This window comes from Struthio camelus, chromosome 1, assembly GCF_040807025.1.
Source record: "Struthio camelus isolate bStrCam1 chromosome 1, bStrCam1.hap1, whole genome shotgun sequence".
NCBI lineage: Eukaryota > Metazoa > Chordata > Aves > Struthioniformes > Struthionidae > Struthio > Struthio camelus.
In genome coordinates, this window is record NC_090942.1 from 117,341,351 (window position 1) to 117,360,883 (window position 19,533).

At 41.4% G+C, this 19,533-nt stretch overlaps 1 protein-coding gene across 4 annotated transcripts in view; it reads right to left on the reverse strand.

The window, feature by feature from the left end:
* The window catches only part of APP (amyloid beta precursor protein), a 231,062-nt gene that overhangs the window by 18,216 nt on the left and 193,313 nt on the right, over window positions 1-19,533 (reverse strand). For 2 of the 4 annotated variants that reach the window (XM_068911542.1, XM_068911523.1), the window contains 2 exons: window positions 10,733-10,954; window positions 4,769-4,822 (listed from right to left, as the gene is read on the reverse strand). In XM_068911542.1, the coding sequence (XP_068767643.1) occupies window positions 4,769-4,822; window positions 10,733-10,954 (276 nt within the window). The remainder of the gene's footprint in view (window positions 1-4,768; window positions 4,823-10,732; window positions 10,955-19,533) is intronic. The other 2 variants (XM_068911547.1, XM_068911533.1) reach the window with 1 other exon arrangement.

The window sequence follows — 19,533 nt, forward strand, 5'->3', positions numbered from 1 at the left end:
GTAATTAGCTGTATATAATCTACTACACTGTTTATAATTGCTTCTTTTCCTGGCCTTTAAATGGCCTTGCAAGATTTGTGATTTTGTTTTGCAGGAATATAAACAAACACTGTGGGGATTTGAAATAACATACACATGCTTGTGGTCTTCCAGTTTCTTTTAGACTTAAAAAACAAACCTCCAAGTGAAGCATGGTTAAAACTACCCACATTAGGTGGTCTCTACCTAGAGAAACAAAAAAAGTTTTAGCACATCCAAAAATCATTTGAGCAAAAGATGCAAGGACCAAATTAAGGGAAAATATTTAAGCTCACATTCACGAACTGGACTTGAGGAATTTCAAGAGTACAAAAGATCTGTTGCATTTGGGTCTGTTATAGAAAAAAAGTTGAAGCTTTATCTGGATCTCAAAAAAAGGATGGATGGAAACAAATGCAGTGTTCAAAACAAGTACCTGGGAGGTAAATGGCTGCAAGTTCTTACTGGAAGTTCAACTACTATTTGCTCTACGACTTTGTGCAGATCATTTCAGCTGTTTTATTTTCCTCATGTATAAAGCAAAGATAATATACTCACTTTCATAAAGATAACTTAATTTGTAAAGATAATTCCTCACAGGTTGCAGCGTATGTGCTAATGATGCTACAGAACAGTCATTAGGCTTACAGAGCCTCTGCAACTACATAAAAAAACCCCCCCTCAGCCTTCTATATAATTAAGATGGACATGTCTTGAATTATCAGTAGAGAGGCCAAAGACACAGAAGTAGCTTCATGTGCAGGGTCTCCTCAAAGTTACTAAATGTTTAAGAAAACAATCAACTGACAAAGAGTTGGGAGAAAGTAAAAAACAAAAACAAAAACCCCAACCCTACTACATGGAAGAAAATGACAGTTGATATCATATCATCTTTGCATGGACATACTGGATTACAGACATACTGTTAATGACATAGTTGCAACTGTGCAACAGATGAGAACAAGACCTGCTCTGAGCACTTGCTCTTTTCTTTAGCACCTTGAAATCCAGAAACTCTGCTAATATTAAGCCATATGATTCAGATGGCAGGTATTCTAATTTGTACTTAATTTCCACAGATCAGACTTGCTGAGTTAACATGAGTAAAAGGGATCATGCTTGTGAGTACCTGGACATGTTTTTATACTATGCATACAAAAAAGTTACTAGTAAACACATACCCAAAATTCAGTTGTAAGAAAGTAAATACTCATAATGAAAAAGTGAATTTTGCGGTGTCAGGGAGAAGGAAACACTTTTGAAAAAGCTCTTACAGTTAGACTACCAACTAAAGAGGTATTCTTTCTATTTGAAGCTCTTCCTATGGAAGTATGAAGCAATTTATATGTGGCCAGAAACACGCAATAATCTCTTATCATTTGGTACTGTACTAAAAAATACAGACCACTGATGACTGCGTAGTACATCTATATATTTTCCACCCTTTGACCTTTTTATTATCTCTGTTTACTTCCTGAGAGAGAGAGAGAGAGAGAGAGAGAGAGAGAGAAATGATGCGGCGAGGTAACAAGATCTCATGTAAAACTGTTATCATAAGGGTTAGAAACAACAAGGTATTTGAACTACTGTGCTGCACCATGACCAAATTCTCTCTCTTGTGGGAAGGGGATATGCATGATCTTGATCTTGAAGAAAAACTTAATGATCATTGTAGGAACGTTGCATGGGTGGAACAGGGGTAAAAGAAAAAGGCATGTGTTTGTAGGTGCATGTTAGTCATTAAAGAGATGATTTTCTTCAAGAATTTTAAAACACCTGCTACAAAACACTGACTTGTTGTTAAGGCCAGACTTGGACTGTTGTAGGCTGACATAATACAGGTATTTTCACCCTAAAGAAGCGGCTCACTGCCTTGCTCACTTGAGCAAAACAAGTGGAAAAAGAAACTGAGAAGTGGAGACTATGAAAACGACAAACCTCTCAGGAAATCAACTGGAATCCAGGCAATTAAAACAAAACAAAAAAGTTACAAGTAGCTGCATGTATTTTATCTGCCTCTAGGTCCCTTGTTAATACTGCTTCATTTGAGAATAATAACCTCGTATTTCAGAATGTTTTCTTTTCATAAATAGCCTCAAACTGTAAAAACTGACCATTCCAAAAGGATAGTGACTGCAAAAAAGTATCCCTTCTCCTCCTTTAACCTCTAACATAGAATTTTTATTTATAATTAACAAGTAAAACAATCTTAGAGCACAGTAATTTTTAAACTGACAGAATCTCTTTGGTATTTCGCACTCGTTTAATTAATCAGCCATTTTGCTTTCCAGAATTCCTAGTTTATGACAGATGTTCAGACTAGTAACAGTTTTTCTGTAAAGTGAAATTCTACTGCGGATTGGTTGTTTTCAAAGGACAATGGAAAATCAGGTGGGCGTGTATTGCCAGAATCCATGTCTGGCAAGGACAAATTTGGAGAAGTCTAGGGCATGGTGTTCAAAGGTGTTAGGATGAAGATCTACCAGACTCTCAACAATAAAAGATATCCCACTGCCCCAGAAAAGATGTTTGAGAACCTCTCCCAGAAACAGTGAAAAGAATATGTTTTGCTTACTTTTGCAATACATTTAGCGCTACCGTAAGGTGGCAAAATCCCTATTTTGCATACACACGTAAAACTTTCTGTGTCGTCAAATTTGGAATGCGGGCACAACAGCGACAGACTTTAATCTGTTCAGTGAAGTGACTACCTTTCTTCATCGAAGAATGCAGTTTACATCCTTGTCAGTCTGGAGGGACTCAATCCTTGTGTCAAAAGCTGAAGAAGGGCCTTTGCACCATTTAAATTCTGTGTTAAAAAGCCACAAACGCTACAAAGGCCACTGGACAGTACTACTTCTGCACTTGAGCAGAAAACTGAGGAAATATGCCATGTTGTTTTCATAGCATATACTTACCCTTATCTACTGGAAATTTCAAACTCAAAGGTAACATGTTAAAATAGTTTTACCTTTCCCTAATAGCTTATCATATATATTCACGAAGATCACTCATGATCTATGCTAGCCATGCTTTTGGTACTTTTTATATCACCTCTGGCCAGCTCTCCCTGGAGTGGAGAGCTCCAATTCAATGGACTAAAATCCATCCATTCATTCTGAATACAGAGCGCAGTAATATGAGACAATCTGTTTTTTAGGTAAGTAACACCAGCCATTTCCCTCACTTGAGGGGAGGGGAGAAGGAAGAAGGAATCTTTGGTAATAAGCACAGCCTTTTCATAGGAGATTTTTCATGAAGACTGAATTAAAAAGATTAACGATTGCAAACTGACATATGATGAGAAAATTATCAGACCGAACTGGTATTACAAAATTATGGTTAAATGTATTTCACATTCACATATGTTTCACATATGCGCTTCATTTAGGGTGACATTTCTACTGTTCTTGGGGAAGAAATCTAATCCGGAAGACAGAAATACCCCAGCATTATGAAAATGTTCCCTGATCCTACTATTTTTGACACTAAAATGTAAAGTCAGATCTGTACAAGTTTCCAAGCTGTCTTCGTGGAATGAATCAAGACTCTAAGCACAAACAAAGATTTCAGGCTCCTAAAGCAATGCTAGCAACACATTATCTGGCCCGTCTGGACCTATATCCCAATATATATTTTACTTCCCATCGTAGCATTTTCTGTAGTCAGTTAATACTGGCAAGTTATGTGAAAGATTTAAACACAGCAGGAGGGTGTTGCCCATCATGTTTTCTGACAGAAGTTTGCAAGACAAGATGAGAGGGAAAAGAGTAAAGACTGATTATCTGATCTGAAAAAAAAAAAAGAGAGATGGTGTGACACCGAAATAATTCTGACTCCAAAATAAAGTGATCTCAGTTTGTGTTGGAGAGTAATTTCTTCTTAAAGAAAATGTTGTTGCTCTCAATGGAACCAGCCAGTTCAAGATAGTCCTAAACAGACATGAGAGGAAAACAGTCTGAAAAGCAAAATAGTAGGAAAAGCAATTTTTTGCTTTGGAAAATTAGATTGAATGGTATATTAAAAGAGAGATCCTGTCCCTGAATACCTCCAACAACTGGATTTACTTCACTTTTTCTAAACGATTGCAGGCTAACACAAACCAGTCATCTACAGTTGCTCTGCAATCAACGTGGAGACACAGGCACCTACACAGGGCAAATAATCGCCATGTTAGAATGGGATGAATAATAACTGCCCGGAGGTGTCTGTATGTCCACTAAATCTAGGAGGAGAGCATATCTCGATTTTTAGATGTCCAGAGTTAGCTAAGATAAATCTTCCCGCAAAAACCTTGATGTCCCCTGCAATTCCAAAACTGTACAGATGAATTCTTTATTATTCCCTATGTACAAAACACGGTATGCAGTACATAAATTATTATATGTTTCTATCACATATGCCTAAAGTAAGACGTTCTCGCTGCACTACAGGGTACTGCATCTACTGCCTCCTACCTCCGCTGAAGCATTTTTGCTACAAGGGATGACAAGTTGATATGAGTACTGGTTCTGAGCCTCTGGGTCCCACTCCCTTTTGCAAGCACGTGTAACTGAATACCCTTGATACGGACAGCGCACGGGGTTTTGTGGGGGGATCTCTTCCCTGAAATATCAGCTACTGGTTCATGATATAGCCATTACATTTTAACAGAGGGCTATACCAAGGAAAGGGTGATCACTTCAGCCCAAGCAGATCACAGGCATGCTGGGAAAACACAGGTTACGTAAAAGCCATGCAAGTTATATACCTGGTCGTGTGGTGAGTCCTCTGTCTGCAGCTGGGCGGGCATCAACTGGCTCAACTGGGCACGTGCGGCAAAGGAAAAACAAGCAAACAAAAAATAAACAACATCCCCAAAACGATAACGTCAACTGCTCTTCTCTTGGGACAGTGCAGGAGAGACATACTGCATAAACAAAGTTATAAAAAGCAACAGCTAGAAGAGATCTGCCTTCAGTTAATCCTGGAAATGAAAGGAAGGGATGAGCAAAACTTTGAAGGAAAGTTTCACAGCTGATGCATCAATTTTGTATCACATTCTGGTTACTGCTTAAAATGAGAAACTATCGAGATCAAGGAATTTCTGTCTATAAAGCGAAACTGTACTCACTACACACTCTTCCAGTCTTCTGATTAGAACTGGCAGCAAGAACCAACCTGATGAGTTCTTGCAATAAATCTTGATCAGTGTTGACTTATAAACCCACTGAAGCTTGACTTCCTTTTCCTTGCAATAGGGATTTTTTAAAACACTAGCTATAAGACTCGAAAAACATATGATCAATACTGCATTCCAGTATGCTCTGATTTGTAGACAGTAAATTCGTCTTCCAGTGTTTGAAAGGAGAGCAAAGAAATGAATCTTTCCAGTCCAACTGGATGTCACATGCAGTTTTAAAACCCTTGCATTACCATACAAAGACCTTACCAGCTGAAACCTAGGCTTGGTGGATGGAGCTCATTGGCTTTAGCATAAAATAGGATCTGCACAACTTAAAGAGTTATTTGAGACATTATTTACAGCCTCAGTTAAGGTCAGAATATATAGGGGAAGCTCATTAAGACATTCAGAATCTTTTTTTTCCTTAGCTGTTTCTCTCTTTTGCTTCGATCTTTTTGCCTTTTTTATTTACTCTTTGCTGGAAACGTCAGTGTCAGAAATAAGTTAATTTCAGAAATAAAATTATTATATTGTAGCTTGGAATTAAGGAATTTTTAGATAGCGTGCTCTCACTCATTTGCATTTCTAGATTCAAGTATGAACCATCTAATCAGCAGTAGGTGAGCCATGGTCACGTAGAAAATTGACAAAAATCACAGTTTTCACACAGAAAACTGATCACTGCATTCTGCATCAGAAGATCAGGCTAACCTGATGATTACTGGCGATTGATGCAAGGGGCCTCACCATCTCCTTAGGAAGCCTGTGTCACTTTCTTCGTCTTCTTATGGGTTTGGCAAAAAACCTGCCATACTGATAAGGGAGAGAACATGTGGCACCTCAATCCTTTGTACCCAGGAACTGACTGCAATAGCTCATGCCTCAGGAGGTAAAAAAAAAAAAAACTAAGCCAACTTTACAGTAGCTGCAGATTAAAGGCACATCCACGCATTTGGCTTGCTTGTGTTTCCAGAAGTACAAAATGTTCACAGAGCTGGTTAGCCTGGTGCTGCAGAGACAAGCCATCAAACCACTTTCCTTCACAGCAGTTCAGAGTGGCACTAGCCGACCATGTAATTGCTTTCCTTACACAGTGCTATACGAAAACCAATTTCCATCCTTAACTAAAAACTACAGTTTTGAGTATTTTCTTATTTAACCCTTCCACTAGATTTTCCAAAATTATCAGCTCCAACCCTTAGGTAGGTCAGCAGTAATTTTCAGTGAAAAGGACTAAAGAGAACAAATAAACACCAAAAAACCACAAACCATCCTCTGAAGAACCACCCCTGCACCGCTACCTATGCCCTAGACCGCTGAAGGGTTTTATTTCCTTCTTCTTTAGCCCCTTGTAACCCTGCCACGGTCAGAAAGGCATGCAGAGGATTACACCAATAGCTACGAAGAACTGAGAGAGCAGGTGGTACGTAGCAAGAAAAATGGGGGCAGCTGAAGGGAGAAAAGGCTGAGGGAAGTTTCTATTATACAGTAGCATGGCCCTGACCTAGGGCTAATGCAGTCTTTGTGGAGTTAGGTGACAGCATTAATAATAAATAATTATTCTTGTCATGTAGAGTTTTAAAAGCATTTCACAGAGGGAAGGCAACCATCAATGGCACATTTCATAACCGGGAGAAAGAAACAAAGTGACGTGACCTGCTCAAGGTCACACACCAGTTGCAGGGTAAAATCTGGGAACAAAAGCTCAGAGCCAGGGGTTTTCCAAACCAAACAGTGATTCTGGGTACCTCAGTGCAGCATGTCCCAGATGGCAGGATACAAAGGAAGTCTGATTTCTAGAAAGTGCTGAGCAGTCACTTTTTGAACTTCAGTTTCATCTTAAAACCTGCCTGTTCTTGCCCCTGTGCAAAAATATGCTGTTAACTCTGAAAATCTTGTCAGTGCGCTTCCTCACTGCTTTGCTCACTGGACCACATTGCCCCACAGCAGTGATATAGATGGCAGAAGTTTAAATCTATTATAGCATTTATGAATAAGTAAAACTCCAAAAAGATGTACTATATATTATTGATACAAACTTTTTAAAAAACTGCATTCATTTTGATGCGCCAAAATCATACTTCTCTTGAACACACTTCCATGTGCACACACAAATAGGCACAAATGAGCAAGTTACACAGAATTAAGATCGCAAATATATTTTCCCCATAGCCTCACAAAAATAAAATTGGTATTTACCTGCTTTTTTCATGACACAATGACTATGCAGGCTTCATGCAGAGTACACATCCCATCACATTGCTAATACATCTCAGGATGAAGAAGAGAGCAATGTAGATGTGCGTGAATGCTTTTCTTTTCAAAAAAATAAAAAAGGGGAACAAAAGCTCAAAAACAGGTACAAACGAACAGGCAAGGATAGCTAAGTGATGTTCACCAGACGGAGGACAGTGCTGAAGAGAGTAGCTGGCCACATCGTAACGGTAACACTCTGCATTCATAGCAACCTTATTTTATAGGAAGACAAATACTTTGTCACTAAGGCGAACGGTATCTGCAGGGTACAATACATAGGGTAAATCACTAAACCCAGGTAAATCATTGGCAAAATTTCCAGCGACTTCGGCAGTGTCAGGTCTTCACTGTTGGGGCTTCAACTGCTCAGCAGATTCCTCAGATACCAGGCCCTTCAATTCAAACCTGCTGCGACTTTCTTGATGGTGATGAGCATCCTCAACTCTCACCCACATACACGGGAGCAGCGATCCCCAGTTCTTTGAGCTTCACTGGCATGCTCAGCATCTCATGTCAGTGAGAGACGCTGACTATCACTAATGCTGCAGCAATTAGTCATCATTTTTGAACTTGCACCTTTTTGATTAACTATTATTTGTCAAGAAACAGCAATGACTTGCTCAGTACTACCCAGGATAAAAAAACCTGCCTGCGTAAGGGGAGCTTACTGTGTGAAAAACAGACTATGCAAAGAGACCTTAAGTGGAAAGGAAGAGGAAGGGAGAGAAAGAAAGAGAAAAGCGTGGCAATTCATTATTTTCTTCTTCCTCCTTTTTAAAATATGTTGCAACAAGATATCAGTTTTTGGAAGCGATTTAAATGATGCTTCGGATTAGACATGGCCACGGAAGAAAACAGGCACGGGAACAGAAGATAAATGCATAGTTAGTCCTGGGTGTCTGAAATAAAGAGCTGGGACACACACAGAAGGAAAAAGATGAGGCTGTGGAATTCCTCTTTGATACTACGGGCAAAGGTAACAATAGAGAAGGTATCTAAAGAGAGAAAGAAGGTATTGCAGATATCATCATATTAACAACACTTACAAATGTTATTTGTGATTGTGGTTTGGACAGATGACAGAAGCAGTGCAGAAACAAGAAAGACTTGAAGAGGTTGATGTCATCAAATAATTTACATTTCTAACTGCACAGGACTTGAACATTAATGGTGACTTGCCTGATGGAACTGTTTGCCTGCAGTATCTTCATGGTAAAAATAATCTTGATACATACATATAAAAAAAAAAACCCTTAAAGGCCCCATGACAAGCTATAAAATGTCCACACAGAAACATTAAGAAGTGCTACCACAAATTATGTAGTGCCTAAAAATACACAAGGATTCATAATTAAATGGTATGCTACTGAAAGCAGAAGAGTTTTTGTTTCTTATTTTCTGTCATACGTTCTAAAAGGAGAACCACACTCCCATACCTGCCTATGGGAGTTCAGTGTCACATCAAGGTATGTGCCTTTCATCATCAAATTCTGGGTGTAGCCTAGTTTCTCAGAGTAAAAACGGGCTCGTGTGATTAAAGTGTGCACACATCTGGGTGCACCTGTCTACCTAATAACTTATGAGCTTGGTGACTGAAAATAGTAAATTTTGAAAGCGGAGTGGGCAGACTTCAAAGTCCCCCATCACAAATTTCGTGAAAGCAGGCAGCAGGTAAAGAAATAGATCTCCCGTAGGTCCCACCTATTGGAAAAGCTGTAGAGAGCCACACTGGAGAATTCCTGCAGGAGAGGCACCACCAAAGGGACTACAGCCTGCTTTGGGCAGACTGCCTCGACACTTAATAGCCAGCCACAGCTGATTGCCCAGGAAACTGATATCCAGCCCGCCAGCCTGATTAGCGGTTGGTACTGCTCGCCAGTACCTGATGCAAGCCAGCCAGCTGCTCTCGGCTGCTCAGCGCGTCACTTTGGTTGTGGATGGGGCTCCAAACACATCTTGGTCCTTGTTACCATCTACCTTCTTCTGCTTTGTGCTGCTGGCCAGTCTGTCTGAGTTTGCTCCAGCTTCCTTTGCTCTTTCTGTTGGGCCCTGACTCCCTGGATGTCTCATTTTGGCCCCACTCCTTTGTAGTCTCTCATCTTCTCCTGATTTGGTATGCGTTCATTTCATCAATTTGTTGACCCCTGCTCAGGTCCCTAGCTCCGTCTTTAGCCTGACCCCAGGCTTCTCCGACCCCTGAGGATGGCCACTTCGATCACAGAACTGGTCTTGACTCCACTGACTTCACCCAGCCTGACAAGGCCATGCCCATGTCCCATGACTTGTCTCTGAAGCACCCAGCTGCCCACAGCCACTCAACTACCGTGTCAGAATAAGACCAACAGAAAGTGCTAAGTCACAGAGAATGGCTTAATATGCTCAAACCTCATTTTGAGAGCAGGTACAGTGTAAGCCAGTGGTTTCAAAAGATTTCTGGAAGACATTAATATCTGTGCTGCTCTGTTCCACAAGGCACTTGATTTGCAAAACAGAAATCTGCATGAAACAAGACTTCTGCAGTGCCAGCTTTTGTGAAACTACTGCTCCTTTCTTGTAATAAATCTTCATTTTTGTGATTACCTTCTCAGTAATGATAGTGGAATTGAACTGATATAGCAAAGCAAACACAGGAGGAATTTGATGACATGACTAAAGTCCCTTAAATTTCTGATTAATTGGCTTAGGCACTTAAGTGACCTACCAATTCCAGATTATATAAAAATTATTGAAATATCATGCAGTTCCTTCAATTTATTATTCCGTAAGCAACATACAGTACTCCTTAGGAAAAAAGTTTTTACTACCCAGTTGTGCTGCAGATATGCAAGAAGAACATCTCTGCGGTACATTCCAGCCGACAACAAAAATAAACATAACTCATATGCTGGGATCATACTAGGTCTGTAATCCTTTTCATGCCAGGAATTAGAGAGCTCTTTCTTAATTAAACACTTATTTTACGCTTGCACAAATCTGCCAACTTATCTCCCTTAACTCATTATCATTTACTTTATAGTTCTCTCACTCGTAATTTGTTGGAATTTATTTTGCTTTGTTTCTAAAAAGAAGGAAGTTCAATACTGAAATTTAGTATGTATCTAAATTCTAAATTTTAGCAAGGACTCTGTTTAATTAAAGAAACACAGCAGATGTGACAGACCAGTTCTAAACTTACATTTGAGACCTCTATCCTGCTTATATCAGAAAGACAGCAATTTTCAGGGAACCAAATGAAAAAGGAATCACAAAACTCAATTCAGAATAATCTGGGGTTTCTCCCCCTATTGTACATACCTTCATTTTCAGTATTGGCTGGAACAGAATCAACACCAAAGGGATGCCATGGCTGAAGGTCATCTAGGCTGAACTCTCCATCCACTGGAAGAAGTTCAACTGTGGTCTTAGTTTCAGTTAATGAAGGCATGAGAGCATCATTTCCATAGCTGATTCTAGGTTCACTGATCATATTGGCCAAAACATCATCAGAGTAGTTTTGCTCTTTCTGAAGCAATTCATCTGCAAGGAAACAAACACAGAAACTAACTAAAAGAGCTTGTGGTTTTGAGGACCCCTTCCCAGTGCTATGATAGAAGTTTACTGTTCAGAGAGTCTATTTTTGTACGACAAAGAAAAACATAGAGCTTTCAGAGAGCCAAAATTCTGTGATGAGCACTGCTGCTAAGTAAAGCATTTTGGGGGAAATATCAACCAAAAATGTTCAATACTGTTTTCTACCTACCTATCACCGCAGATTACAGGTCTCTGCTTTATGAGACCCTGGATTTTTCACCACCACTTTTAAAAGAAGCACAGATAAATTCCCAATACATTGCCGTAAGTTAATATGCAAGAAACCCACAGGATGGGACGTCTTTGTTCTTTCCTGTTCCTCTTAAATGCTATCGTAGCTCATCATTGCTCTTGAATTAAGTCATCATGGAACTTACTGTATGAAACTGGGCTTACGATAACAAACTGAATTTGAAGAAACATTTGCTCTTTTAACATAAATACTTTAGCCAAAATACTGAGGTAGTTCTTTTCCTACAGTCTTAAGCAGTAAACATCTGATATAAGCATGTCGTATCAACCTAAATAACAGGTCTATACAACAGGATGAATATAACAGCTAGATAAAATATTACATGAAATTCTCTGCAAAACATTTTACAAGCAACCAGGACCTAAAGCTGTGTAATATTACTTAGCTTTTTTTTTTTTCTACTAGAATAAGTTGAGAGTAATAAAAGCATTTTTCAACTTAATCAGGTATATGGGACATACTGTCCAATTCGGTCTTAAAAATAAGCTAGGAGATTGTGTGTGCTTCATTATTGCAACTCTTCATGACAAAGTTCCTCCACTCTTGAGCTTCCTCTTCACTGATATTTTTTTCTTGGTAGAGGCAATGCATTATTTGCATGTAACTTTGAGGGAACTTGGCATACCTGGGTACTTTCAAGTAAGCAAACAACTGCAATTAGGAAGCTACTAAAGAATTGCTAATAAAGTGCCAAGGTACTTAGTACTCAGGCTTTATAGAGCTACACAGTTCAGACTCAAAGACTGTAAAGACTATGCTACTGAATGCAACTGCTTGCACACACACACGTGTTCGTGCACACACATCAGCTGATGATACAAAAGCTTTCATTCTTCAGTCTTCTTCAGCCAAAAGACTGGCTTCTTTTTTCACTTCATTAATGACCTACTGACTGTCACTGCACATGCCCCCATGTGAAACCCACAGCAGTTCAGGGTCAGGAATCTCCATGCTGCTGCTAGACCCTTTGTGCAACTCTGTAGGAGCTCACTAATTTTCCCATGAGGAACTGAATCTACGTTTCCAAACCTACCAGCTTTGAGGCTTCCTAGTTCCCATGAAGGGTAGCTCTTACCTCAAGGATAGTGAGGTCCAGGACCAAAACCTTCTAACCTTCAGTAACATCTTTGAGTCTTACTTCCCTCCCGAGCACAGCACACATGCTAACACCCAGCCCGACACCACAGCACCACAGAAATACCCCGCACCTGCACAGCGGCCCTCAGAGAGGATCCCCCCAACTCACAAGTACTGGAGCTGGCTCTGCTTCAATGCCTTCATCAATGAGGATGAATTACGTCTCTGCTCTGTAAGATGTCTGTTAAAGACCATCTTGTAGTGAGATAAGTTAACACAGCTCTGTGCTGCCCTATTACTACACTGAAGCTGGGACACCCAAAACAAAACAAGAAGTTACTACCCCAGCCCTGAGGTCAGCATGACTTAAAGATCTTAAATCTTGTAAAATGGTGTCTAAAATCAGCTTTTCCTGCTTAGAGAGTACTTGCATTAGTAGAAAGTAACCCAACTTCACTGTTAATATGTATAGAAAAGTCAGTTCTGTCATTTAATTTGTTCAATAAAATGACTTACCAGGGCAGCATAGAAAGTCTGCGTAACACTGAATTGTTTTTCCCTTTGTGTTCATTTTACTGAAAACAGTATTATTGTATAAGATACATAATGAATCTTTACCATGGGAGGCAATTTCAATTTTTTTCTCCCCAGTGCACTTACATTAATCCTTTATCAAATTAAAGTGTCTCCTGATAGCAGAGGAGAGACAGCCAAAGCAACTCAATATTCTGAGCAGACATTGTATCACATTACAAATGTTAATTCTTATTAGGTACAGAAGATGAGACTTTACAAAAAGGAGCTGAATGTTAGTGGCCTGAGTAAGAAGTCTGGTTTCTGAAGCATCAGCTGCCTAGCAAGTAGTCACAGATGATACCATCTGAATACATTATGATAAAAATCTGAATACATTACAATAAGATGTCATCACAAATCATAGGAAAGTGATTATCACAGAACCACTAAGTGTCCTGATACCTGCAAGTCTTTTCAACAGAGGAACCAGAAGGGTTTTGGAGTGCAATTCTCCTCTTTCCTGCCATCCCCATCCTGTCCATGGGAATCATGTTATGGCCCAGGGCACACCACAGTGGCTACGGCACGGACCCGCACCGAGGATGCCATATCCCCACACCAAGCAATCCCCCCCCTACCACCAGGGGCTCCCTGCCCACCCTCACCCAGGATGCACGCGGTGCAGCATTACCTGCAGGATGGCTCCAGCCCCTTGGAAAGGGCCACGCGCTGCTTCCTAGGGATGGAGGGAAAAGGGGCCCGTGCTCCCGAGGTCGAGGATAGCCTGGGGCCGGCACAGCGCTGAGGAGGAAAGCGAGCGCCGTGGGGAGGAAGGCGAAAGCAGCATGAGGCAGGCACGGCTGAGCCCACCAGGCTGACAGAGAGGTGCACAGGACTAACATCATGGTACCGTGGCTATATCAAAATTATTAGACGCTGGGGAGGACGTGTACATAGAGACGCTCGATACCACCAAATGGAGAATGCTGTCACCAGGACTTGCAGGTCCCTTTGTTTCCCTGATCAGCTGCTGTGCACAACGCAGACATTAACAGGCCCACACAATAGCTCAAGTGAGGCAGGCACGTATTACAATGAGCAGATTATGATCACATCCATTTTACAAGAGGGGAAACAATGGCTAAAATGAATCAGCCCATCTGACGTGATGAATCAGAAACTGAACTGCAGTGAGACGTTACAAGCTCCTGGCTGAGAAACTGTGCTCAAGTCCATCAGATCAAAGCATCTGTGCCTATACTGGGCAAATGATTTGCAAACAATTGTTCCAATTTGAGAACTGCTAAAAAAGTGTGTTCTAGGACTTCTGGTTACTGCTACTAGCTGGCAAATTCCAAGATCAATTTTTCAGTGTTGATTTTGTACCTGAATCATCAGTTACACCAATGGAAAGCAATACAGCCTCACCGTTACTCATCAGTTAAGCATGCCCTCCATTTATCACAGTTGCCAATTCGATCCCCCCACCCTGCAAAAGACAATTCTCTAAATGCACAGCTGGAGGCCAGTATGTGCATTCAAGACTATTTCAGGGGTTTTCTTTGTGTGGTGAATGTCTTCACTATTAGGAGCTGAAAACAGATAGATTCTAGGCTGTTCTTCAAAATTTCATCTCATATCAAATCAACAGGTCAAAAACCACATGATAAGCTTCCTGGAATAGATTTGCTCCTTTGTTGTTGTTGTTGCTTGACTCATCAGCTCCTTCTAACATGCTGCAAGTGCTGCCATCAAGAAGAATAAGGAGAATGTTCAAAATTATTGTTATTTTGAGAGCACGCATTCAAAAGTATCACAGAATGGTTGAGGTTGGAAGGGACCTCTGGAAATCATCTAGTCCAACCCCCTGGTTCATGCAGAGTCACCTAGAGCACATTGCTCAGGATTATGTCCAGACAGCTTTTGAATATCTCCAGCGAAGGAGACTCCACTACCTCTCCGGGCAACCTGTGCCAGTGCTCAGGCACCCTCACAGAAAAACATTTTTCCTCATGCTCAGAGGAAAACTGAGACTTCCTATGCTTCAGATTGCACCCGTTGCCTCTTGTCCTGTCACTGGGCACCACGGAGAACAGTTTGGCCCCACCTTCTTGACACCCCCCCCCCCCCCCATTCAGATACATGTACACATTGATGAGATCGCCTCTCAGTCTTCTCTTCTCCAGGCTGAACAGGCCCAGCTCTCTCAGCCTTTCCTCATAGGAGAGATGCTCCAGTCCCCTCATCATCTTGGTAGCCCTCCACTGGACTCTCTCCAGCAGCGCCATGTCTCTCTTGTCCTGGGGAGCCCAGAACTGGACACAGTACTCCAGGTGAGGCCTCCCCAGGGCTGAGGAGAGGGGCAGGATCACCTCCCTCGACCTGCTGGCAACACTCTGCCTCATGCAGCCCAGGATCCCATTGGCCTTCTTGGCCACAAGGGCACACTGCTGGCTCATGTTGAACTTGTTGTCCACCAGCACTCCCAGGTCCTTCTCGGCAGAGCTGCTTTCCAGCAGGTCAACCCCCAGCCTGTACTGGGGCAGGGGATTATTCCTCCCTAGGTGCAGGACCCCGCACTTGCCTCTGTTGAACTTCAGGAGGTTCCTCTCCGCCCAGCTCTCCAGGCTGTCCAGGTCCCCCTGAATGGCAGCACAGCCTTCTGGTGTGTCAGCCTCTCCTCCCAGCTTAGTATCCTCAGCAAACTTGCTGAGGGTGCACTCTGTCCCTTCCTCCAGGTCATGGATGAATACGCTGGACAAGACTGGACCCAGGACTGACCCCTGGGGGACACCACTAGCTACAGGCCTCCAACTAGACTCCACACCACTGACACAGCCCTCTGAGCTTGGCCATCCAGCCACTTCTCAATCCACCTCACCGTGCACTCATCTAGCCCACACTTCCTGAGTTTACCTACAAGGATGTGATGGGAGACAGTGTCAAAAGCCTTGCTGAGGTCCAGGTAGACAACATCCACTGCTCTGCCCTCATCTACCCAGCCAGCCATTCCATCAGAGAAGGCTATCAGATTGGTCAAGCATGATTTCCCTTTGGTGAACCCATGCTGACTACTCCTGATCGCCTTCTTGTCCTCCACAGGCTTGGTGAGGACCTCCAGGATGAGCTGCTCCCTCACCTTTCCAGGGATGGAGGGGAGGCTGACAGGCCTGTAGTTTCCTGGCTCCTCCTCCTTGCCCTTTTTGGAGTAACGTTTGCTTTCTTCTAGTCCTCAGGCACCTCTTGTTCTCCATGTTCTTTCAAAGATAACGGAGAGCGGCCTAGCAATGATGTCTGCCAGCTCCTTGAGCACTCGTGGATGCATCTCATCAGGGCCCGTGGACTTGTGGGTGTCAAGTTTGCCTAAATAATCTCTAACCCGATTCTCCTCCACCAAGGGAAAGTCTTCCTTTCTCCAGACTTTCTGCCTTGTCTCCAGGGTCTGGAATTCCTGAGGGCTGGCCTTGGCAGCAAAGATTGAATCAAAGAAGGCATTCAGTAACTCTGCCTTCTCTGTATTCTTTGTCACCAGGGCCCCTGCTCCGTTCAGTAACGGGTCCACACTTTCCCTAACCTTCCTTTTGTTACTGATGTATTTGAAGAAGCCCTTCTTGTTGTCCTTGACATCTCTTGCCAGATTTAACTCCAAATGGGCCTTAGCCTTCCTTGCTGCATCCCTGGATATGCCGATAACGTTCCTATATTCCTCCCAGATGGTCAAGGCCTTGGGAATAACCTACATTTAGTTTGGACCACAGATCTCTCAGCAGCTCTGGATTTGGTGTGTGAGTGCACAATTACTTTAAAAACAGGACATCCCCCGCCGCCAGCTCACAAGTCCTCCTTCAGGCACCCCACCCCTTTTTCTCAGGATGAGAGGCTCACTTCTGGGATTTTACTAAAATACTTCTGCAATTTATCATCACCACCACCACCACCAAGGAAGTTTCACTCATCTTTTGGCTTATTGTGGTCATTTCCCCACAGTTTATTACTACTGAACAAAACATGTAGAAAAATCGAAGTGAAATAGGTTTGGGAAAGTAGACAGAAGGGAAATACCACTACCAACTCCTTTCCACCTACTCTCTCTGTGGCAAAGAGACACGTGGAGCAGAAAGCAAAGAAGGAGCAGAGGAAGAGAGTGAAAACCTGCTGCAAAAGCTTCTGGTGGACCCTTGACTGTCAAGAGCAGTTCATCTACAGTGCTGCTAGACCACACTCCAACCGGAAAAGCTTTGCCAGGAGCATCCTACTTGCAAAGACATTGTGACAAATCCTATTCAAAGCGATGGAGTCTTAGAATAGCAAAAAGCATGTTATTTTGTAACCAGCTTTATCTGCTTTAAATTGGCATACAACATTGACAAAGTCTGGCATGCTTACCCCAATACTTAACTGACACAGCTATAATGGCACAAGTTTAATATAGAACAGCTTTACTTGCTGCTCTGAAATGCCAGCAATCCATTAGCTGTCCTTCAAATCATAGTTTTTACTTAGTGTACTAGTTCATTATTTAAAACTTCCAAAACTAATGATAAGATCTAAGTTTAGGAGTTTGTTGTGTTTTCTTTCTAAGGAGCCTATCTACCCAAAGAAAAGCTCTGCTATCTCTATCCTGTGCAGGATTTTTGAATGTACTTAAAAAGCAGCTTTAAATTTAGGAGTAATAATTTTTATAGGTTCTATAAATCAATGGCACATTTTTATTTAATTTAAAGGTCTTACACTCGATTAGGAGACAAAACATGCCCAAAACACCTCTTCAATGCAGTAGTTAAGACGCTATCAAATTACATGCCAGTTTCACCCCTATCCTGAACCTCCTTTCTAAAAGCACATCTATATGATAGAATATACACTGATTTAACAAAATAGGTTTGGGAACCAATTCAAATAAATTGTTACAAATGCAGATAGTCTTATTGCCTCATAGTGATTATCTTATCAGTCACCATTCAATCTGAACTGAACACATGTTTTTCCCAAAGTTGTGCTTGCTTTTGAGCATACGCTTTCAAAATGACAAATTAAAAGGTGTCAGCAACCTCCTTATTCTTCTCGATGGCAGAACTTGCAGGGCGGTTGAGTCATAGAGATTGCTTCATTTGCACGTGCACACAGATTAGCTTATATCAGTTTGAAAACAGTTTAAATCATGCAAACGCTTTATGCTACAATTAAGTTTTGCTAAGAACATCTACACAATCGTTTATTACAGTGCACCTGGTAAGTGGTAACGTGTTAGAGAGAGTAGCTCCGCTGCTTTCAGATATACATCTATCCTATGGGCTAAATTAATATGCAGCAGTTTCACAGTCTTCAGTAAGAGCATGCGTCCAAAGGAGATGCGCTGATGTAACCTAGTCAGGTTTTAACTAAACTTGAGTGGGATGTAACCTAGTCAGGTTTTAACTAAACTTGAGTGGCTACATTTTGTCAGCTCATGAGTCAAAAAACCCCAAACTGGTAAATATAAAGATAAGGCCTCCCTAACGGCTTTGCCTTAGTGAAAGAAATAAGTTTTTTTAAAAAAACAAACCAACCAAAAGGTTATTTTCCTATATATCTGCCTCCATAGCCTGGCACATAACATATAAAGTGACAGCATACCTGTAAACCAATAGTTATACTAGTTTCACTTGCATGAACTTGATGCAAATGAACAGACGTTTTTCACATTCAGAAAGCCTATGTTTTTCTGCATAAGTCAGTCCTATTGAGATGTGTTGTAAGTAAGGGTTTGTGCAGTAAACTCCAGAATACTAAGTGTTTGTAATGCAGGCAAGGTTTTTAAAAAAGGTGCCTTTTTTGATGCAAGGTGCTTTCCACACCTGTGATGAATGCATGCTCTGTAAAGTCTGGGAGGTAGGTTAAGTCATTTGTATATCTTGTGGGTTTCTGTACATAACTTTTTACATTAAATGACTTTTCCTCCTCTGAGGTGACAGAAAGGAATATGCCAAAAAATACACTGGATATTTCCTCCAGCCCCTGCCCAAGTCAGAGGAAATTGTAAGCATGAGCTTCCATTCAATCTCATTGAATTTTGCACCTAAGCAGAAAGGGTTAAGCTCTGCTTAATTTCAAACATATACTTTTTTATAAAATCAATTTCTAAGGTGTTTTGCTGCATCAAGTATCACAAGAATGATACATACTACTAAGTGTCATCATTATAACATTATTAAGGTACAAAATACAATTATGAGGTATTCCGTGTTGAACTAATTCATTTTTACAGCATAAGTCAAATACAATTTGGAGAGCAACTCTGATGAGAACATGGAAAGTGACCTGCCTCCAGGAAGGTGTGAAAGTGGTTTTGTTGCCTGCATGCTTTGAAGACGGCAGTAAAAGAGCAATGTGCTAGATCAACATTGCAAAGTACTGGAAAGGAGCCCAACCTGCAACATTCAGATCTGTACTGAGAGAGAAATGTAATCACCTCATCAGAGCTAAGCTTCCTCCTGTCTCATGGTTAGCCTGTACAGTTACACCATCGGTCTGCTAATCTGGAAGTTTCACGGTGCACTACGTCTCTCTCTGTGTGAAGCTGAGACTGAAAGAGTAAGAACTATGGAAAAAAAGTATTTCATAGTTCTAATTTTCTTTCCTTAAGAGATATCACCACTAGGGCAAAAGTAAGTAGCAGCAGTAGATCTGCAGGCTTCAG